The following is a 17,062-nucleotide window of genomic DNA, read 5'->3' on the forward strand; positions in this document are numbered from 1 at the left end:
CTTGCTCTTTGCTCTGATGCCAAGACCAAGATAGCCAGAACCTCGTAGACATCATGTATGTATGAGGGAGTCTGGTTCTAGCATAGAGATGGAAGCTTGCCTTTGCTGAGATTGCAAACAATTTTATCCAAGAATGTTTGTGAGCTACCATGGAGCTCAGTGGTGGAATTGAAGGATATAAAATCAGTCAAATCAATACTATGGCAAAACACTCTAAATGGTGGAAGGAGCTGCTCATACAGTAAGTGGGCGGCACACAGCTCCTTGAATGTCTAATTGGGTCACACTGATAAAGCTTCTGTATACAATACCTGCTGTTCAGAACCATTTTTATAGACTTTAAGTGATTCAGACAGACATTCAAGCAGCCATAGGCATCTTCTCAAAATGCAGTCCCATAAAAGCTGCTCAGCATCTCAAGCCATTTGTGTGAGCATCTCCTTAACAGCTTTGGCAAATGTTAACCACTTTTTAAAGGAAGAGCTAAATAATCTGCTGCTAGAACTGCTTCCATTTGGTCACATTTCAAGTGATTGTGTACAACACTGTTTGAATTGAGTCTATGTTAAACAACGCAAGACTGCATATATGAAGAGTTGCTTATTTATTAAAATAGTTTTATTCCACAGTTTATATTTCAAAAGATGGCTAACGACAATAATAAATATAATTAATGTATAGTTAAAAATACATTGTATTGAAACACAGCGCAGTGAAAAATGAAGTCATAGAAGGAAGTAAAAACCAGAAATCCAGCAAAATAGCACCACTTTTAATCAATGAGAACAAAGGGCCATCCAGACTTCTCAGGGCAAGGTGTTTCATAGCCCAGATGCCACAACCAAGAATACTGTATCCCAACCATTTTTAACCACTGTGCTATGGCACACTGGTGTGCTGTGAATGGTCTGCAGGTATGCCGCGACAGTTTGGAGAGGGTCATTTATTAGTAGGTCCATTGGGGGATGTTAGCCCCCCCCCCCACCAACAGCATGGTGTGCCTTGTCAATGTTCAAAAACTGATGGTGTGCCTTGACCATTTTAGTACCTTGTCAGTGTGCCATGAGATGAAAAAGGTTGAGAATCACTGCTCTATCCTGCACCTCCAGCAGAATAGGGTCTCTGAGTGGACAGCAAAGATTGTGGGGGGGGGGAGGGAACTTTACAGATCCTAGCCCAAGCCATTTTGAACCTTGAAGGTTGCAAGCAGCACTTGAAATTGGGCTCAGAAACTGGAATCTGATGAAGCTAATACAGTTGCATGCTCCAAAAAGCCCAGCTCTAAACATAAAAGCTGCTGCAATATTAAATTATATGAAAGTATACTCTTTACCTATAACTCCCACAAACAGAAAGCTGCATCACAGGAAGAATTAAAAGCTATTATCTCCCCCATTCCTGTTTTGTCCTTTTTGGTATGCCATCTGCTTATGAGCTGAACTGACAGGCGTAGACACTATCACAACAGCAAAAACTGCCCTTTAATTAGCAGAAGCTGCCAGTTTTGACGTCTTTTCCTACCGTGTCAGGATTTCCTCTCACCTTTGGTTGTAATGATCCACATCAGTAATTTTTTCCAGCATTATTCCTACTCACCAAAAGGATGTTTGTTGCATGTAAAATTGACCTCCTGAGTAAAATGTGGCACGTGATGTTTTGGGATTTCAGTTTGTCCATTCATTCCAACATTTCCAAGCAGGTGTGAGTGGTTGAGTCCTATTTGCTAGTATGTGCACTGACGTGGAAAAAGCAGGAAGGTGGGCAACACCAACCACAGCCAACGTCAAAGTCACCCCATGGGAGAATTTCCTCAGAAAATAGCAAAACTTGATCTTTAAGTTCAGAGTCCAAAACATCCACTTCCTATTTGACCAAGACAGTCAAGCTGTAAACTGGTGGAACATCTTTTATTCTCTCTACTGAGTAATCATTTCCAGGATCTTTTCTTTTTTGTAAGAGCACAGAAAACCTTTTGATAGCTGCTGCCAAAGCTTTTAGCAACCGCCACTTGCAACTCTTTAATTCATAAAATTGCAGCTTCCATTTGCTTTTAACTCATTAACGTTGCTAGAGATGTGTATTATTATGTCTATCATTTCAAACCCTGGAATTAGCAAGGTTATAATCTTTATGTATGTTCAACAATGGACGGGCAACTCATTTGTCACCCTAGGCCTCCAGGCTCTTTTTCATAGCCCATAGGCTCCTGCTAAAATCCTAACTGGATTTTTTTCATCATTGGGGGGGGGGGGGGAGATGTTGCTAGCCACCAGAGCTGCAGCAATCTCTGTAAGACAAAAAGAGCCAAAAACACCTGGTACTGCCCTCTGTAAAAGCCACCTACCCATTTTGCATAGTTTTGTGGTGTACTGTTGGCTTCATGGCAGTTAAAACCCTCACGGGAGCAGTCTTGATGGAACTGCCAGTTCAGACACTCTTAGCTTTGGTGGCAGAATAAGGAACAGGTCTCCCTCAGCAACTGTGAACCTGGTCCTGGTGCCACCCAAAAACAGGCCCCCAAAAAGGAAAAAAATGACAGCTGGGGAAAAGGTTGTGGCGCCGCCCTCCACAGGGCACTGCCCAGGGCATTTGCCCCCCTGATCCTCCCCAGGTATGCCGCTGTCCCTCAGCAACACCTTCCTCCCCCATAACAATCTGGGAGCAAACAAGAAGTCCTGATTTATATTAACAAGTAGTACCTGTAAAGAGCTGCCATTTTGTAAAGACAGGTTCAGGTTCTAACTTTTCAGAGACATTCTAACTTTTCAGAGACATCAAAATGGCAGCAGTTGATGAATTTTTTGAACAATTAGCACTGAAAAAAGGCGACCAAAATGCTCAAGATGCATAAGCTTATTTCTAAGTGCACTTTTGAGGGAAGAGAGACATAGCATTATCACTGTGTTTTACTGATGTTCAAAGAAAACCATTTCTAAAAAGCAGAGCTATGTAGCTATACTGTACTAGGCTAGGCACTATAATTGCTTAAGATCCGGCAAAAAAAATCATTTCCAAATTCCTGTTACAGTTCATGCATACAATGGGAGTGGCTTTTACAACAGTGCTGTTTCCTCTTTTACTTCAATTCTCTCACTGACAAATACAGAGAAGACTCTTCTCCATAAGCATAGTCATCGCTTTCCCCACAGCAAAAGGAAATGTCTCTTGTGGCAACCCTCTTCCTTCTGCTCAGTAGAGAGAGAAACGTAGATGAAGTGTTCTGTTTAAAAATAAGATTACTGGAGATTTAATTTGTAAATTTTCTCATTTGACCCCGCCCCCCAAACAGTATGATTCTGTTTGATTTCTGTTTGACCATGATTCTGAGATTTTTTGTCATTAGATTTGATTTCCTAACTAAGAAATGACAGGAGAGGACCAATGCAGAAAGGAGAAGAAACATGAAAGGTGTATGAGAAATTTATGAAGCCCAATACAGTTTGAGTCGGTACTCCTAAAGGGCATTAATAAAGCAATGCAGTCTTCTAGATTATCTCAACTTATATAAGGCTGTTGTGCTTTATCAGTGCCTCTGATGAAGAGGATCTGCTCAAAATGAGACATCCTCATTACAATTACAAAATTTATAGTGCACTTTTCAGAGGTTGCATGTTGTTTGTAACATTACTACAACTGCACTGGAAGTTGAAATTTTAAATTACGCACTGGTGACCTAGGGACTATGTAGCGACTTGCAGGTAGACAGAGAAAAGAAAAAAACCGTGTGTGTTTACAGGGCTTGAGAAAGATGCCGCAATTATTGGCAGAAGACAGAATGGTGATGACAAAGTGTACAAAAAAACAGCTATAGTTATTCAAAAAATGTCTTGCTGATGAAATCAAAAAGAATTTGAAGGAAGGCAGTTATAGGACCAATAAACCGAGGGAACATGATGGCAAGGGGCACGGACATAGGAGCAGGAAGGAAACAAAACTCTCACACTGAAGACAGGGAATTACTTCATTCCTCTGATCTTTTCAGAAGGTTTATTAAGTGGTAGAACCCACTAGTAGAGTTTGGTAGTAAGAAACATAAGTAAAATACAATCGTTAAGTTTTGTCAAAGTTTTCCCAAACATCATGAGCATTTCCATAGCAAAGATGGCCAATGTAAAAGAATGACCTTTCCTTCAGATATGATGTCTTCTGACTGGAAAGTGACCTTGTATCAAAACGTCCTCTTTGGAGAGATCATTAGACTCCTGTCCTTTCAGGATTTAAGTGTTTATCTACTGCAAAAGTACATCCAGATCATCCTCATCTTCTATTCCACTTAAATTCACTTCATCATCTCCTTCCTCAAGTTTGCCGTGTTGGTTATTTCTCTTTTGGTCATTTGTGGCAAGCTCCTTCTCTGTCTTCTCAGGATGTGTCTGAATTCTAAAACAAAATACATGCACAACATAATCATTTAAGTTTTATTCCTGAATTTTAAAAAGTGGGATTGGTGGGGGCGAAGAAAAGACCTTTCATTCAGATTTGTTCTCACTTGGCACAGATGGAGTGAGACAATAACAAGAATAAAACCTCAGAAGAATATTGCAACCAGCCAGAGCATGCTGGCCCATAAACAGAAAATGAATGCCTGGTGCTAAGCAAAGAGAAACTGCTAGTACAACAGTTGTATCTATAGCAAGCCAGGCTGGTTTCATTTTTTCTGTTTAATGTGTTATCTATGAACCATCATTTGGCAAATCTAGAACATGGATTTATTACCTGCCTCTTATGAGATGGCATTTTAAAATCCTTTTAAAGTCCACGTTCCAAAGCAAGCAATGTTTTTATTCACAGCTGTTGACAGGAATAAAATCCTGCATTTAACAGACACTTACACAGCTCACATGAGGACTTGGGGATTCATTCCCCCCCAAAAACGAAAGTCTCTAGGGCCAGTATTTCAAATATCTTGGGTGGGTGGGGTGAGGAATCTCTTCATCTAGGTCTGAATGGAGAAAACAGAGCTCATTCTCCTCCTCATTCTGGCAGGTGATTATTCTGGCCACACCCTGATTGGCTACTTATGAGGTTTACAATAGGCTTTAGGGGGAAATACCCACCCACCCAGAAAAAGCAATTAGGAACAGTTGTTTCAAATGCCCTGTAAGGGGTGGGCAGGGTTGTCCTCATCTTGCTATGTCTCCATCTCAAGAGAACAAGAACAAAACTGCAGACTGCTAGCTAATGGAAATTTGTATTTTCCAAGCAACAAAATATTGCTGTTTTGAGTGATAAAAGTGTTTATTTTTTGAGAAATGTCATGGCAACTGTGCATTTATTGTACTAAAAATTGTCCACAGAGGGTCCAAGAAAGCCTTTTCATTAACAGACAAATTAAACTGATATTTCCATCATAGCCATTTGGATGGACAAATATAGCCAGGCTGTGAGTGTTTATGTTAACTCCCTTTTTGCTAGCAAGCTTGCAACAACTTTATCACTGTTCCCCATTTTCTCCTTGTAAAATACAAAATACAGTTTCGGCCCACTATAGTAAACAAGGGAAGATTTTCATCTAATTAAGATTGTCAACCTAAGCACATTCATGCAAAAGAACTGAAATGAATATACTTACACCCAAATAGATGTTTAGGAGGGGAAATTGAGGAGGGGGAAATTGTGACTGAGTGACTTGTGACCTTATTCTATATTTCCTCAATGTCAGAAATGAAAGGGTTACAACTCCAACCAAAGTGAGAGGCATACAGGAACCATATATACATTTCACTTTGGAGAGTGGTTACTTTAGACATTATGGGAAAGGCAGAAACTGAAGATAGAAACATTTGCAATTCCTGTTCCCTCTGAATTTCTATAACACCCAAACCTTCCCTTAGATAGGTTTGTATTATTCTTGGTAAGTGTGTTAAACAAGACCATATTATTTCATTTCAGACACATTGACTGAGATCCTAATCAGTGTGATATCTTTGCTTCATTTGCACATGAGGGTTTCTGAAGCTTCTCCCTTCAAATGACAGCCCCATCACACCCCAGAACTCCCTCCAAAGTTGGGGGTTCTTCAGATTGGTGTTCCATAAGACACAAGGGAATGCTGTCAAAAGGCCTCTCCCAATGTATGACTGAAGCTCTTTCCTCTTACGTAACACATCACCCATTAAATCTTAAATCTACAAGCAGGCAGGCAGTCTGCATGTTTAGGGGGACATAGTCAAAACATTAACAGGAAGCAGAAACAGTCCTGCTTCCTGTTAACAATCTGACTGTGCCCCCTTAGGCATGCAGGCTCCCTGCCTGCTTGTAGGTTTCCTCTTGCAGAATCTGTAAAAGAAAGAAACATGATTGCTTGTTATTTTAAAAAATGGAAGGTAATGGACATAGCGGGAGGGGCGTGCAGGGGTCCCCACAGGGAACTGCAGATAAATGAAACACAGATAATGCCTGTATTTGTTATAACACAATTCATAGTATAAGAACTCCCAATATAAGAAATTCCCCAAATTTTAAATGATATACTTACGGAACAACATCTTCTGTTTTTCCGCACTTTGCACATAGGTCCAATTCACAAGCACATGGCTTGCAGATAGTGTGGTAAGAATCCTTTACAGTCTTCTGCAGACATTTCACACTGTTAAAAGAGAAACAAAGCTCAGTTTTACAAGTTAACATGACTATTCTCTCTCTGCCAAGCAGCAATCTGTGAACTCATAAGCAGAGTCTCTTTCCAAGCACCAAACTACTAAAGTAGGAGTAGAAATATTACATTTATAGAACATTTGAAGCTATGAGGAAAAATAAATGAAAGTCTTAAGAAAAAAAATGAACATGCAATATCAATTCTCTTATCAAAACCTACTTTTGTATTTTCAAACATGACGTGTTTTAAGATATAATACAAAAATGTATCATTTACTCGATTCTAGCCCAAAAATATAAATGTCTTATCGTTTTAATAACATTAATTACATAATACCCACTGTCAGAGATGGAGATGCAAGCTGCTGCATCTCCTGGTATCCTTGCTTTTGCCAACTGGGCAAGTAACAAAGCTTAAGAAGATGTAACTGAAATAATGACACATTGTGCTGCATTTACTCTTGCTTCTATTTCTTTCCCTTCCCTTGTGTCAGTAGATGGTAAGATCCCCAGAATCAGAATCTCTCTTTTTCATTATTTGTATAGCACCATGCACATGAATGCGCATTGTTATGAAAAAGAAGAAATTACTTGCTATATTTTCAAAATAAGTTAAAAGAAACTATCAATAGTGCAATAAGCAGAAAGAAGGTTCTCTTATCTGGACACAAAAACGCTATCTTGACTTTAGCACTATCATGGAGAAACAGAAGGCAGGTTGCTTACTTGTAATGCATATTCTTTCAGTAGCCATCCGTGCAAAATTACCAATGTGATCCACAACCTGCTCAGAGCAGAAACTTTAGCACCTTTGCCAAGGATCTAGCATTTACCAATCCCTCTAAAAAAGGGAATTCCCTTCAAAGAGAAGCTGAACAAGCACCCTCCTGCTCAGCAGCAGAATACACAGAGTCCTGTAGTGGGGAAGGAAGGTGGAATGTGTGAGTGCACGATTACCACTCAAAGAACATTAATCACAGTAAGAAATCTGTCTTTCTTGTTTGTGGTCTCTGTGCTGTCACACCAACAGTAGACTACCTGGTGGAGGATGTCATCTACTAATAGAGATCCTGAAGAACAAAAGGCTCAAAGAAGACACACAGACAAAATAGTACATCATAGAGTCTGGGGGCAAGGACCACATAGAATATCTGGAATTGATCTTCAGATCCAAGAAGGGGCAGCCAAATCCTCAGCTGCCTGTTGTGCCAGGACTGCTGTGGCACTGAAATGGCTGCTGCAGCATCCTATACACAACAAGGCATCTGCCAGTGGCTCTTCGGGAGAAGGAAAGTAGCCCCTTGGGTTGGTGCAGAATCAAGAGCCTCTGTGGTGGGACTCATGGACCAAGACAGGCACTCTGGATGCAGCAAAGCAGAGCTCCATTGGTCCCACCTCCCTCATGACCCATTCCCTCCCTCAGCACATCTTCTCCCCACCCATAAACAGAAGTACACCCATACACAGTGTGCGTACCCAGAAAACATATTCCTACTTTCAAGAATGTTTCTTCTATAAGACCTTCACTCCTCTAAGCAGGAGGAAATACCTGAAGCATTCTGCATCCCCTGCCTTGTAAAAAAAGGAAAAAATAACCCCACCATTTATAGAAAAGATATTTGGGCAGATTTCTTTTCAATTGCAGAAAGCACATTAATCCAGCAATCCTGAGGTATTCAATCTGTGCACTGGGACTCCCTAGGGAGGTGTGGCTAGCCCCCAGGGGCTTTGTGAGGCAACTTGGGGAGAGAGGTGGCCATAGCTGCTCAGCTCAGCTGCACATGCTGCCTCCCTACTTGCTGCTTTTCTGAATGAGGTGGGTGGGGCAGTGTGGGGAGGGCTGTGAAACACAGTGGGGGGAGGTGGGAGAGAAGGCTGGCTGGGTAGGGGCAGAGATGCTGCATCTCATCAGCACAGGGCAAGCTCCTGGCAGGCTTCAAATTGGGAGGGAAGAGTAAGTACAGACAGCGAAGCGCTTTCCTCCGCTTGGGAAGGAGGGAGCTCAGCCTGCTCTTAAGGGGGTGTCCAAATGCCACAGCCTGCATTCCTCTGTCTTGCCTGGGGGGAATAGGGGTGGCATCTGCATGTTGGGGTGTATGTGTGTGAGCATGCCCCCATCTACTTTGGGGGTGAGTTGTAGTCTTGCTCTGTGTGGCTGCAATCCTATCCACACTTTCCTGGGAGTAAGTCCCATTGACTCAAATGGGACTTACTTCTGAGTAGACCTAATAGGCTTGGGGTCTGTGTCAGCTTAACCAAGGATCTTCACCCTCCCCCTTCAAAAAAGGAAAAAAAAGCCGCTCTTGATCAGTCAAGCTGTCTCCAAAAATTGATTAAAAAATAAAAATACCCATTCCTTTTCAGCCATCCCCCTTTTTCCTCCTGTCTCCTTTGGGGGGGGGGTACTTCCCATGTTGGCTGCTATTATAAGACAAAAGGCACAATCCTAGCTAGGTCTACTCAGAAGTAAGTCCTATAGTGTTCAATGGAATTTACTCCCAGGAAAGTGAGATTAGGATTGCAGCCAAACAATCTCTGGGTCTCAGTTTGCATCAGTATGCAATTAGCAGATACACACACAGTTTTCCCTTCCCCCAGTAAATTCATCACTTCTCTTCCCCCCTTTCCAAAACCCTCCAGGTGTGCTGCTAACAAACTCATGGGACAATGCTAACCAAGTCTACCCAGAAGTAAGTCCTATTTTGTTCAATGGGGCTTACTCTCAGGTAAGTGTGGTTAGGATTGCAGTCTCAGAGAGCTGGCAGCTCTCCTGAAGATTTGACCTCTTGTTTTTTTGTTTCTAGTGTATAATTATAACACCTTCTTCCCCATTTGGGGGGTAACTGAGGTGAGGTGATGTCTAATGCCGAGCCGTGGCCGAAGGCCACAAGGATCAGGGGAGCTGCAGGCCGGAAAAGTTCGAGAACCACTGCAGCAGTCCAAAGCCCTCTTTAATGTACGCACACAAGCTGCTGTGCGCACACTCCAAATACTTTTAACACTTTGCAATACAGTACTGAAAACGTCCTTTACAGGAACCCCAGTGCCTTATGAACTCCACAAAGTTGTGGGAGTAGACAGCTGTGAGGGGACCTGGAAATAACTAACATGCAGGTGCATACATGGATCAGACACCATACTTCTGCAAGTTATATCAACATACACCACCCAAAATATTAGAAACAGAACTGTAGAAACAGTGATGTCTTGATTAGTCAGCATTCTTAGCAGTAAAAGCATGGCATGAAGAGAAAGTTATAAAACGTATGTAGAATATTATCCAATAACTGTTAAATATCAAAGCTCTTAGTCACCAGGTTTTTCAAACACACCCTTTCCCTTGCAACAGTGACATTCTATGGTAACACAGATATTGCACTTTTTAAACAGAGGTTGTTTACAAAGTGAGTGAAAGGCACCCCACCTCATGAATCATCTTTGGATGCAAAAGCACATCTGAGAGGCAAACCACATAATATATGCAAATGTATGTAACAAAACTATGACATTAAAACTAAATAGTAAAACAGACTCGAGGAAATGATTTTGAGACAATGCTTAAATATTCTTCTGTCATTTTCTGTTCAAGAGCTGCCAATGCTGGAAAAGGGTTAAGCCTCCACAATTGTTTCTCTACTCCAAGTCAAGCACCTGGAAGGTGCTTTTCATGTTGAGTGAAGGGGGAAAAGGTTGGGAATTTGTTACATATATCTGCACGCAACTTGCTACTTGACCTTGAATCTGTGGAAGAGGAACCAATATTTATTCAATCACGTGAGCCTAAGACAGTTCAAAGTACACTTTTATAGACTATTTACCTAGATTTCTCCAAGTTAATAAAGTTTAGCTAGCTTTGTTTATACAAAACACTTTTGTAGTACTTCATGGCTCCAATTTAATCATGGGCTTTCCTTTGCTAGGATTTTGTGTTAACATTCTTCAGCACGTCTCTCAATTTGCAACTTAATGCTTGACCTCACAAGCTAATGAGCAACTTTCATATTCTTGGCACAATAAAATAAAATAAAAATGACCTGCTAAATATAAATATTGGCAGAGTAGTGTCCCAGCACAGGGACAACTTCACCCTTCCACTAGGGTTGGGACTCAAACTGAGTTCCTGCACAAGAGCTGAAGAAAGTCAGCTCTACCTTCCAGGATCCTACATCATGGGTGCAACTGACAAGCTGCTGAAAACCTCTTCACACAGTTTCTGACAGTCATCACGGTTGCCCTGAGCAGCAGTGGTAGCGCAATGATATGCTTATCAGTACTAGCAAAAACTAAAGCAGACGTAATAAGCTTTCAGTGGCAAATTCTGCTAATATATAGGACTCTAATATATAGAACTGGCCCATCCCTGTTGAAGAATATTCAGCTTTGGAGCACAGCCAGATTAACTGAACACAACAATCTTCCACATATTATATATGGAGCATGCTGCAAGCAAGTTTAGAAAGAATTATGTATTTTACTGAATAATATCCCAGACTGTGGAATCCAGTCTCTGGCAAAGAAAGCGATTACATCAAAATCGTACCAGGAAATAATTTTTTAAAACATTAAATGGCAATCAAGTCAGTATTTTGGAATGCTACATGTTGCTATAGTAGCCATTTTGCATTCCACAAATGCTTAAAAATATCCATCCATTTCAGAAGGCATGTCCAAGATAATTTTACATATAACTACACTTCTTTATCAGGCACATAAGACTAAAACCCCAATGTGAAGGTACTTGCGTAAGTAAGACTGCCACTATTCTCACCACCCTTAATGCTTGTAATGCTCTTTACCTTCTGATGCTTGTTTACTAATGTCAAAACATTAAATGTTATATAATTTAAACATTGTATCTCAAGGCAGGGATTGATCTAGCACAGTGGTTTCCAAAGTCCTTTGCAGGAGTTGGGAATCACTTAAGTTTTTGCAGGGGCAGGACTATGGCAGCGTCACAATCTCCAGGATCGTGCCACTGCCAAGACAGAAGGATTTAAAAAACAAAAAAACAAAACTTACCCGCAGCTAGCCGGGGGGGGGGGGGAGAAGGGGAGCCCCACAGACACCTTTACAGGGCTCCACAAGCCTCCAGTTAACTAAAATAGAGATTGGAAACCACTTCCAGTTTCATGACTGAAACCGAAAGTGGTGTTCAATCTCTAGTTTTTGCTAATTGGAGACTTGGAGATCCCTTCAGAGGTGCCCACGGAGCTCCCTTCACACTCCCTGGAGGCAGGCACTAACTGCAGGAAACCCCCTTTCTGTCCTAGCAGCAGTCCTAACCCCAGGACCAATCCCGGATCCTGGGGATTACAGTGCTGTCATTCCCCTGACCTGCCCCTGAACAGGCCCACTTATCTAGCAGACCAAAGCAATGGTACAAAAATGAAATGCAAAGGAACAAGGAAGCAGCTACTTCCTTCTTAGGCAAATGTCTCAGGCAAACTATCATGCAGTAAAGGTAGCCAATTTGAGAAACAAGCACACATTGCTATGAATCACAACTAGCCCATTTAACCAAGCCAGTCTAAATTTTTTCTCTTACTCTTCATTTCAGCTGACGTCTTCCAGTCAAAGGTTAGGGTATGAGATTTTAGTTTGACATATTCCATTTGTTCAAGCCAATTTTCATTGGATATTTTATGGGTATGTTTCAAAATTTATTGAAGCTCAACCTGTGTGATAGGACAGGCTTGAAACCTGAATAAACCAATCTCTCTCTGTAATGGTTGGATGTGTTCTAATGTAAATTCAGAATATATTGCTACATCATAGTGATGAAGCACATACTACTAGAGAAAATGTCTAATAGGGATTTTCATTGTAGTCATTTTATATTTGCCATCTCTTTCCTAGATATTACAGGTGCAGCCTATTTATCCACGGATTTTTAATCTGCTGATTTGTCTCACTGAGAATGGGGTGGGGGAACTGAAAGTCACACACACCTTTGCCATGTGCTGGCCTCTGCTCCATTTCCAGGCAGCCCAAAACACTGCAAAAAGGCTCCGCCTTGCCCAGACAGGGAAATAGCTCTGGAGCCACAGAAGAGGTTCCCCTTGGGCAGGAACAGTAACACTCTTGGAGCCCCTGAGCCAGCAAAGAGGCTGAAGAGGGGAAGGGGGGGGAAGAAAACCTCTATAGCCAGAGCAAGGTGCAGCAAGGTGGAGCGCGCTCGCTCGCTCGCTCGCGCTCTCTCTCTCTCTCTCTCTCTCTCTCTCTCACACACACACACACACACACACACACACACACAGAGGCAGGTGCAGTAACAACAGAGGGGATTGCTTTAAAAAACCTAGGGAGTGTTTGCCGAATTCCCCCCCCCCCCATGGTGCAGGCTCTCCATGCTCCAGCCTACGGAAACAAAACAGCCCAGCAAGTCTACAATCCTCTCCACACTTTCCTGGTAGTAATCCCCATTGCCTACAATGGGGCTGGCTTACTTCTGAGTAGGGACTCTTAAAAGCTCAGCATCCCACCTGTGAAAGAAATGGGGACAGCTGGCAACTGGAGGGCTGAGGGGAGGGGATTGATAACAGCTGCCTTAGTTTCCTTCCATCTAGAAGTGTCAGGCTGCAGCATATTTGCGTAACTCTATGGTATTTAGCACAACACGTTTGTTAATTGCGCTGAGTCACGGAACTGAACTAACGCAGATAAATAGGCTCCACCTGTATTAAGACATTCAAGAGCTTTTCCTTGACTTACTGAAGCTCTCAAAAATGAGATGAGTACTCCTAAAAAGACATAAGAGCAGTTGACAGAAAACATAGAGCTTCTAAGTTTGTACTTGGACCTTGAACCCATCATCTATCCTCAGCCCATACTTCTCATTAAAAGTCCCAACCCCGTTGCTTAGAGAGCAATAAATATAGTGGTGGGAGTGGAGATCAGACAGATGGCAAACCCTTATTACTCACTTCCTTTTATCTTCTCTTAAAGACCCTAAGAGCACAATTGAAACAGACAGCAGGGGCCTGGGGAGACATGGGGAGGGTGAGGAGAAGGCGTTTAGAGTGAGGGGAGGGCAGGTGGGCCTGTGGGCAGGCAGTGGGGCCAGGACCTGGCACTTGTGCCAAATTCTGACCCTGTTCCTGGGCAGTACGGCATGGTTCTGGGCTACTCAGATCTGCGTGGCACAGATCTGAGTAGACATATTGGCGCTGCAACGGCTCTCCCTGGGTTAAGGGGAAGCGTTTCCCCTTGCCGCAGGCTGAGCTGCTTGCAGCCCAAAACTTGCACTGGATATGGGGAAGGCCTACTGGCCTCCCTGTTCTAGCCCAAGTCAGGATTGCACTGAAAGTATCATTGTGACCCTTGTAGATGGATGTGATGGGGTGGATGTGGACAACGAATGACATCACAGTTATATTTGACATCACAGTTTTTAGAAAAACTGGATTTTTCAGTAACCTCAATTTTGAGATCACGTGGCAGATAGCAATCTCACCAATATTTGTTCGGATGTGAAACAGCCATGTTAACCTCAAGCACATACTATTCACTCTAGTACAAACCTACCTAATAATCACTTAGATGACTACTGTTCTTATCCACTATTGTAAAATAAAGTACCAAACAATTTTGGGGAAAAAAAGAATGAGCATTCCAATATCACAAAGAAAAGGATGGTGTTTCATGAGCAAAAAGAAAGCCAGTACATTTTTAGTGAAATTATGGTACCATTACATATTTCAAATCTTCTTGTGCCAATGGAAGGTGTGTTGTATTTTAAGGCAGCATCTTCCTAATAATTTATATAAGTGCTACATAATTGCATATTTCACTCAAAACCACTTTAGCTTCTGCTAACATACAATCCTATAATTCATGCAGATGGAAACTCTGTATATCAAGAACAGAAACTAAATAAATAAAACAAAACAGGAAAAAAAATAATAGAAATGTTTCATTAAGCTGAGGAAAAGGCCCATAAATGATAGAGGCACTATCTAATTTACGTAAGATTTGATTATATGCCAAAGTTTGGGCTGCCTCTGTTGAAGAGGCAAGAGCTGCCACCTGAAGAGGCAAGAGCTGACACCTGTGCTGGCTGTACACTGCTCTGGAAACAAAGCAGGAAATCCAAAGCATGCTGGGATCACTCCCAGCACACTCAGCGTTTTCTCTTTCATTTAAAGGGCCTTTGCAGATGAAGGGAACACAGTGGTCTGCCCTCTTGCCTTCCTGATGAAGAAGGGAGCAAGGTGAGAAGGCAAGAGGCAAGATCACAGTGCTCTGAGGATCGTGTGGTAGCATTTTGTCTTTTTTTCTAAAAGGCAGGAGGAGATTTCTTCTACAAAAGTGAAGAAAGTAACAGCTGTTGCCTGAGCAATGGAATTTGCCTTCTCCATCAGCACTTCTCCCCCAGTCTCCTCTTTATGCCTTTAAAGCTGGTTCACTGCTGCTTGGAGAGCATGGTGTGTCACCCCTCCAGCGGCATCTTCATCCTCACTTTCTTGCTTTGTTCCATGCTTTCTCTACAGAAGCAAGTGCAGGAAGCTCCTCATACCTCTATTTTGACTTCACTCACCCACCTGCCTTCTCTTCACACAGCTCTTTCTTCACTTGTCCCAAACCCTTCCACAGAGCTGTGTATCTGCATGCACAGAAAGAGTTCCAACTTACTAAGTGTGTCTGGAAACAAAACTCTTATAAGTTAGGTTGTGCCCACACTGCCAGAAGACAGCTATGAATTGATACACTTACCATTTTTTAGGCTTCGCTAGTAGTTTGTACTTGTTGAATTTCACACGCCATTCCAGGACCTCCTTACAATGTTGACACAGCCCTTCGTGGAGTTTTGCATTAATTTTCTACAAAGGAACATTAGAGAGTTTGCATTCTCTTAATTGCATTTAAAAGGCAAATCTCACAAATGCACAACTATTTAATTTTAGTTTAAGAAATTATTTTCAAAAATGTTTCATTATAGTTTGCTAGTCACAGGCCACAATCCAAGGAGCTCCGTTGATGTACCTACCCAAATGCCTTCTGTTTACCTACCACTGTTGGTGGTCTTGTGTCTGATCAGCAGTCCCTGCATTCCAGGCTGCCTTTGAAACACCTCTGCAGGATAGCACTGGGGGAAGGCTACACAAAGGCCTCTTTTAAGGACAAGAAAATCTGCCAGATGTACAGCATTTATTGCAAGTTCTCAGTATTGTTTTCAACTGAATTCTATTCAGTTCAAAAAATTGAATGCTAAGACTTTTATGGCACAAGTTAACTAAACCACTTACTGTCCTTGTACCAGACTCCATTGGAGCCAAGGAGCTTGACACAAGGACTAAGTCAACATTAAATAAGCTTCGTTGTTAGTATTAAGAATATTTATATAGTTGTGTGCCGCTTAATGATAGGGATCGGGACCACAATCCCTGTTGTCAAGCGGTACTGGACACAATCCAGACCCTCAGCAGGGAAGGGGATGCTCTGCTCCCCTCCCCTCCAGAGGGTCGTCTGACCCTCCCAGAGACAGCGCACATCCGCTTGCTGCCTCTCCAGAGCTCAGACTGAGGGAAATCGCGTCTCTCGCATAGCTTCCGGTTTCATGGAGGAAGCCAGAAATTGCGCGAGAGACACGATTTCCCTCAGTCTGAGCTTTGCAGAGGCAGTGCTTGGATATGCGCTGCCTCTGGGAGGCTCAGACAACCCTCCAGAGGGGAGAGTAGCTCCCCTCGCTTTTGGAGGGTTGGGGGATGTGCGCCCCTGATGACCACAAGTGGTCGCCGAATATGCGATCCCAGCATTAGCTGGAACATTGCTAAGGGGCGCATACCTATACTGCTTTTCAAAAATAAAGTTCACAAAGTGATTGAGATAGTTTGTTCAGCTCAAGTACACCTAACAGATTTTATTACCTTTTCTTTGAACAGCAGACCTCATGCCTAGAGGTGTTTGAAAATAGAAAATGCGAAACACCGAATTTGCATTAAAAAACAAAACAATTGTAACTAATAAAATAAAACAACCAAATTTTACCCCTCTCAGCACTGTCTCATGATCCTGTTTTCTTTTCAAATGAGTTGCAGAGGCCTCTCAGGGCCTCTGAAAGATGGGAAGTTCCAGTAAAACTTCATGGGTTCATTCATCTTATTGGTGCTGTACCAGTTCCCACTGCTAGATGGCTTCAGGTTGCATTTTTCAGAAAGCACCCTTCCTCTCCCAGGAACTTATTCTCATAGTCTTATTATCAAACTGCAAGAAGGTGAGGTGTTGGGCATTGCAAGCAAGCACACAAGCTTGCTGTGTGATGAAAGTTGCTCTTTCCACTTGGGCTAAAGGAACTCTGGGCTGGCCAGGTAAAATTGTCTATTGATGCATGCTATGGTTTTACCCCTGTAAACATTGGCCTATGCCTCTGTTCTGTACCCTGCATGGATTATTCTAGATTGGTATGATTTTGCATGTGCTTTTTTTTTTTCCTTTTTACAGCAAGTATTGTTTTCTCGGTCTAAAA

The 17,062-nt window shown here is 42.2% G+C and overlaps 1 protein-coding gene across 1 annotated transcript in view; it reads right to left on the bottom strand.

The window, feature by feature from the left end:
- Positions 1-3,956: 3,956 nt before the first annotated feature.
- C2H9orf85 (chromosome 2 C9orf85 homolog) overlaps positions 3,957-17,062 on the bottom strand; it is a 31,748-nt gene continuing 18,642 nt past the window's right edge. Inside the window, exons 2-4 of the mRNA XM_066616363.1 lie at positions 15,310-15,416; positions 6,479-6,589; positions 3,957-4,380 (exon numbers count right to left, since the gene is read on the bottom strand). Of these exons, the coding sequence (XP_066472460.1) occupies positions 4,230-4,380; positions 6,479-6,589; positions 15,310-15,416 (369 nt within the window). The 3' untranslated portion in view covers positions 3,957-4,229. The remainder of the gene's footprint in view (positions 4,381-6,478; positions 6,590-15,309; positions 15,417-17,062) is intronic.

The sequence above is a fragment of the Tiliqua scincoides genome, chromosome 2 (assembly GCF_035046505.1).
Source record: "Tiliqua scincoides isolate rTilSci1 chromosome 2, rTilSci1.hap2, whole genome shotgun sequence".
Taxonomy (NCBI): Eukaryota; Metazoa; Chordata; class Lepidosauria; order Squamata; family Scincidae; genus Tiliqua; species Tiliqua scincoides.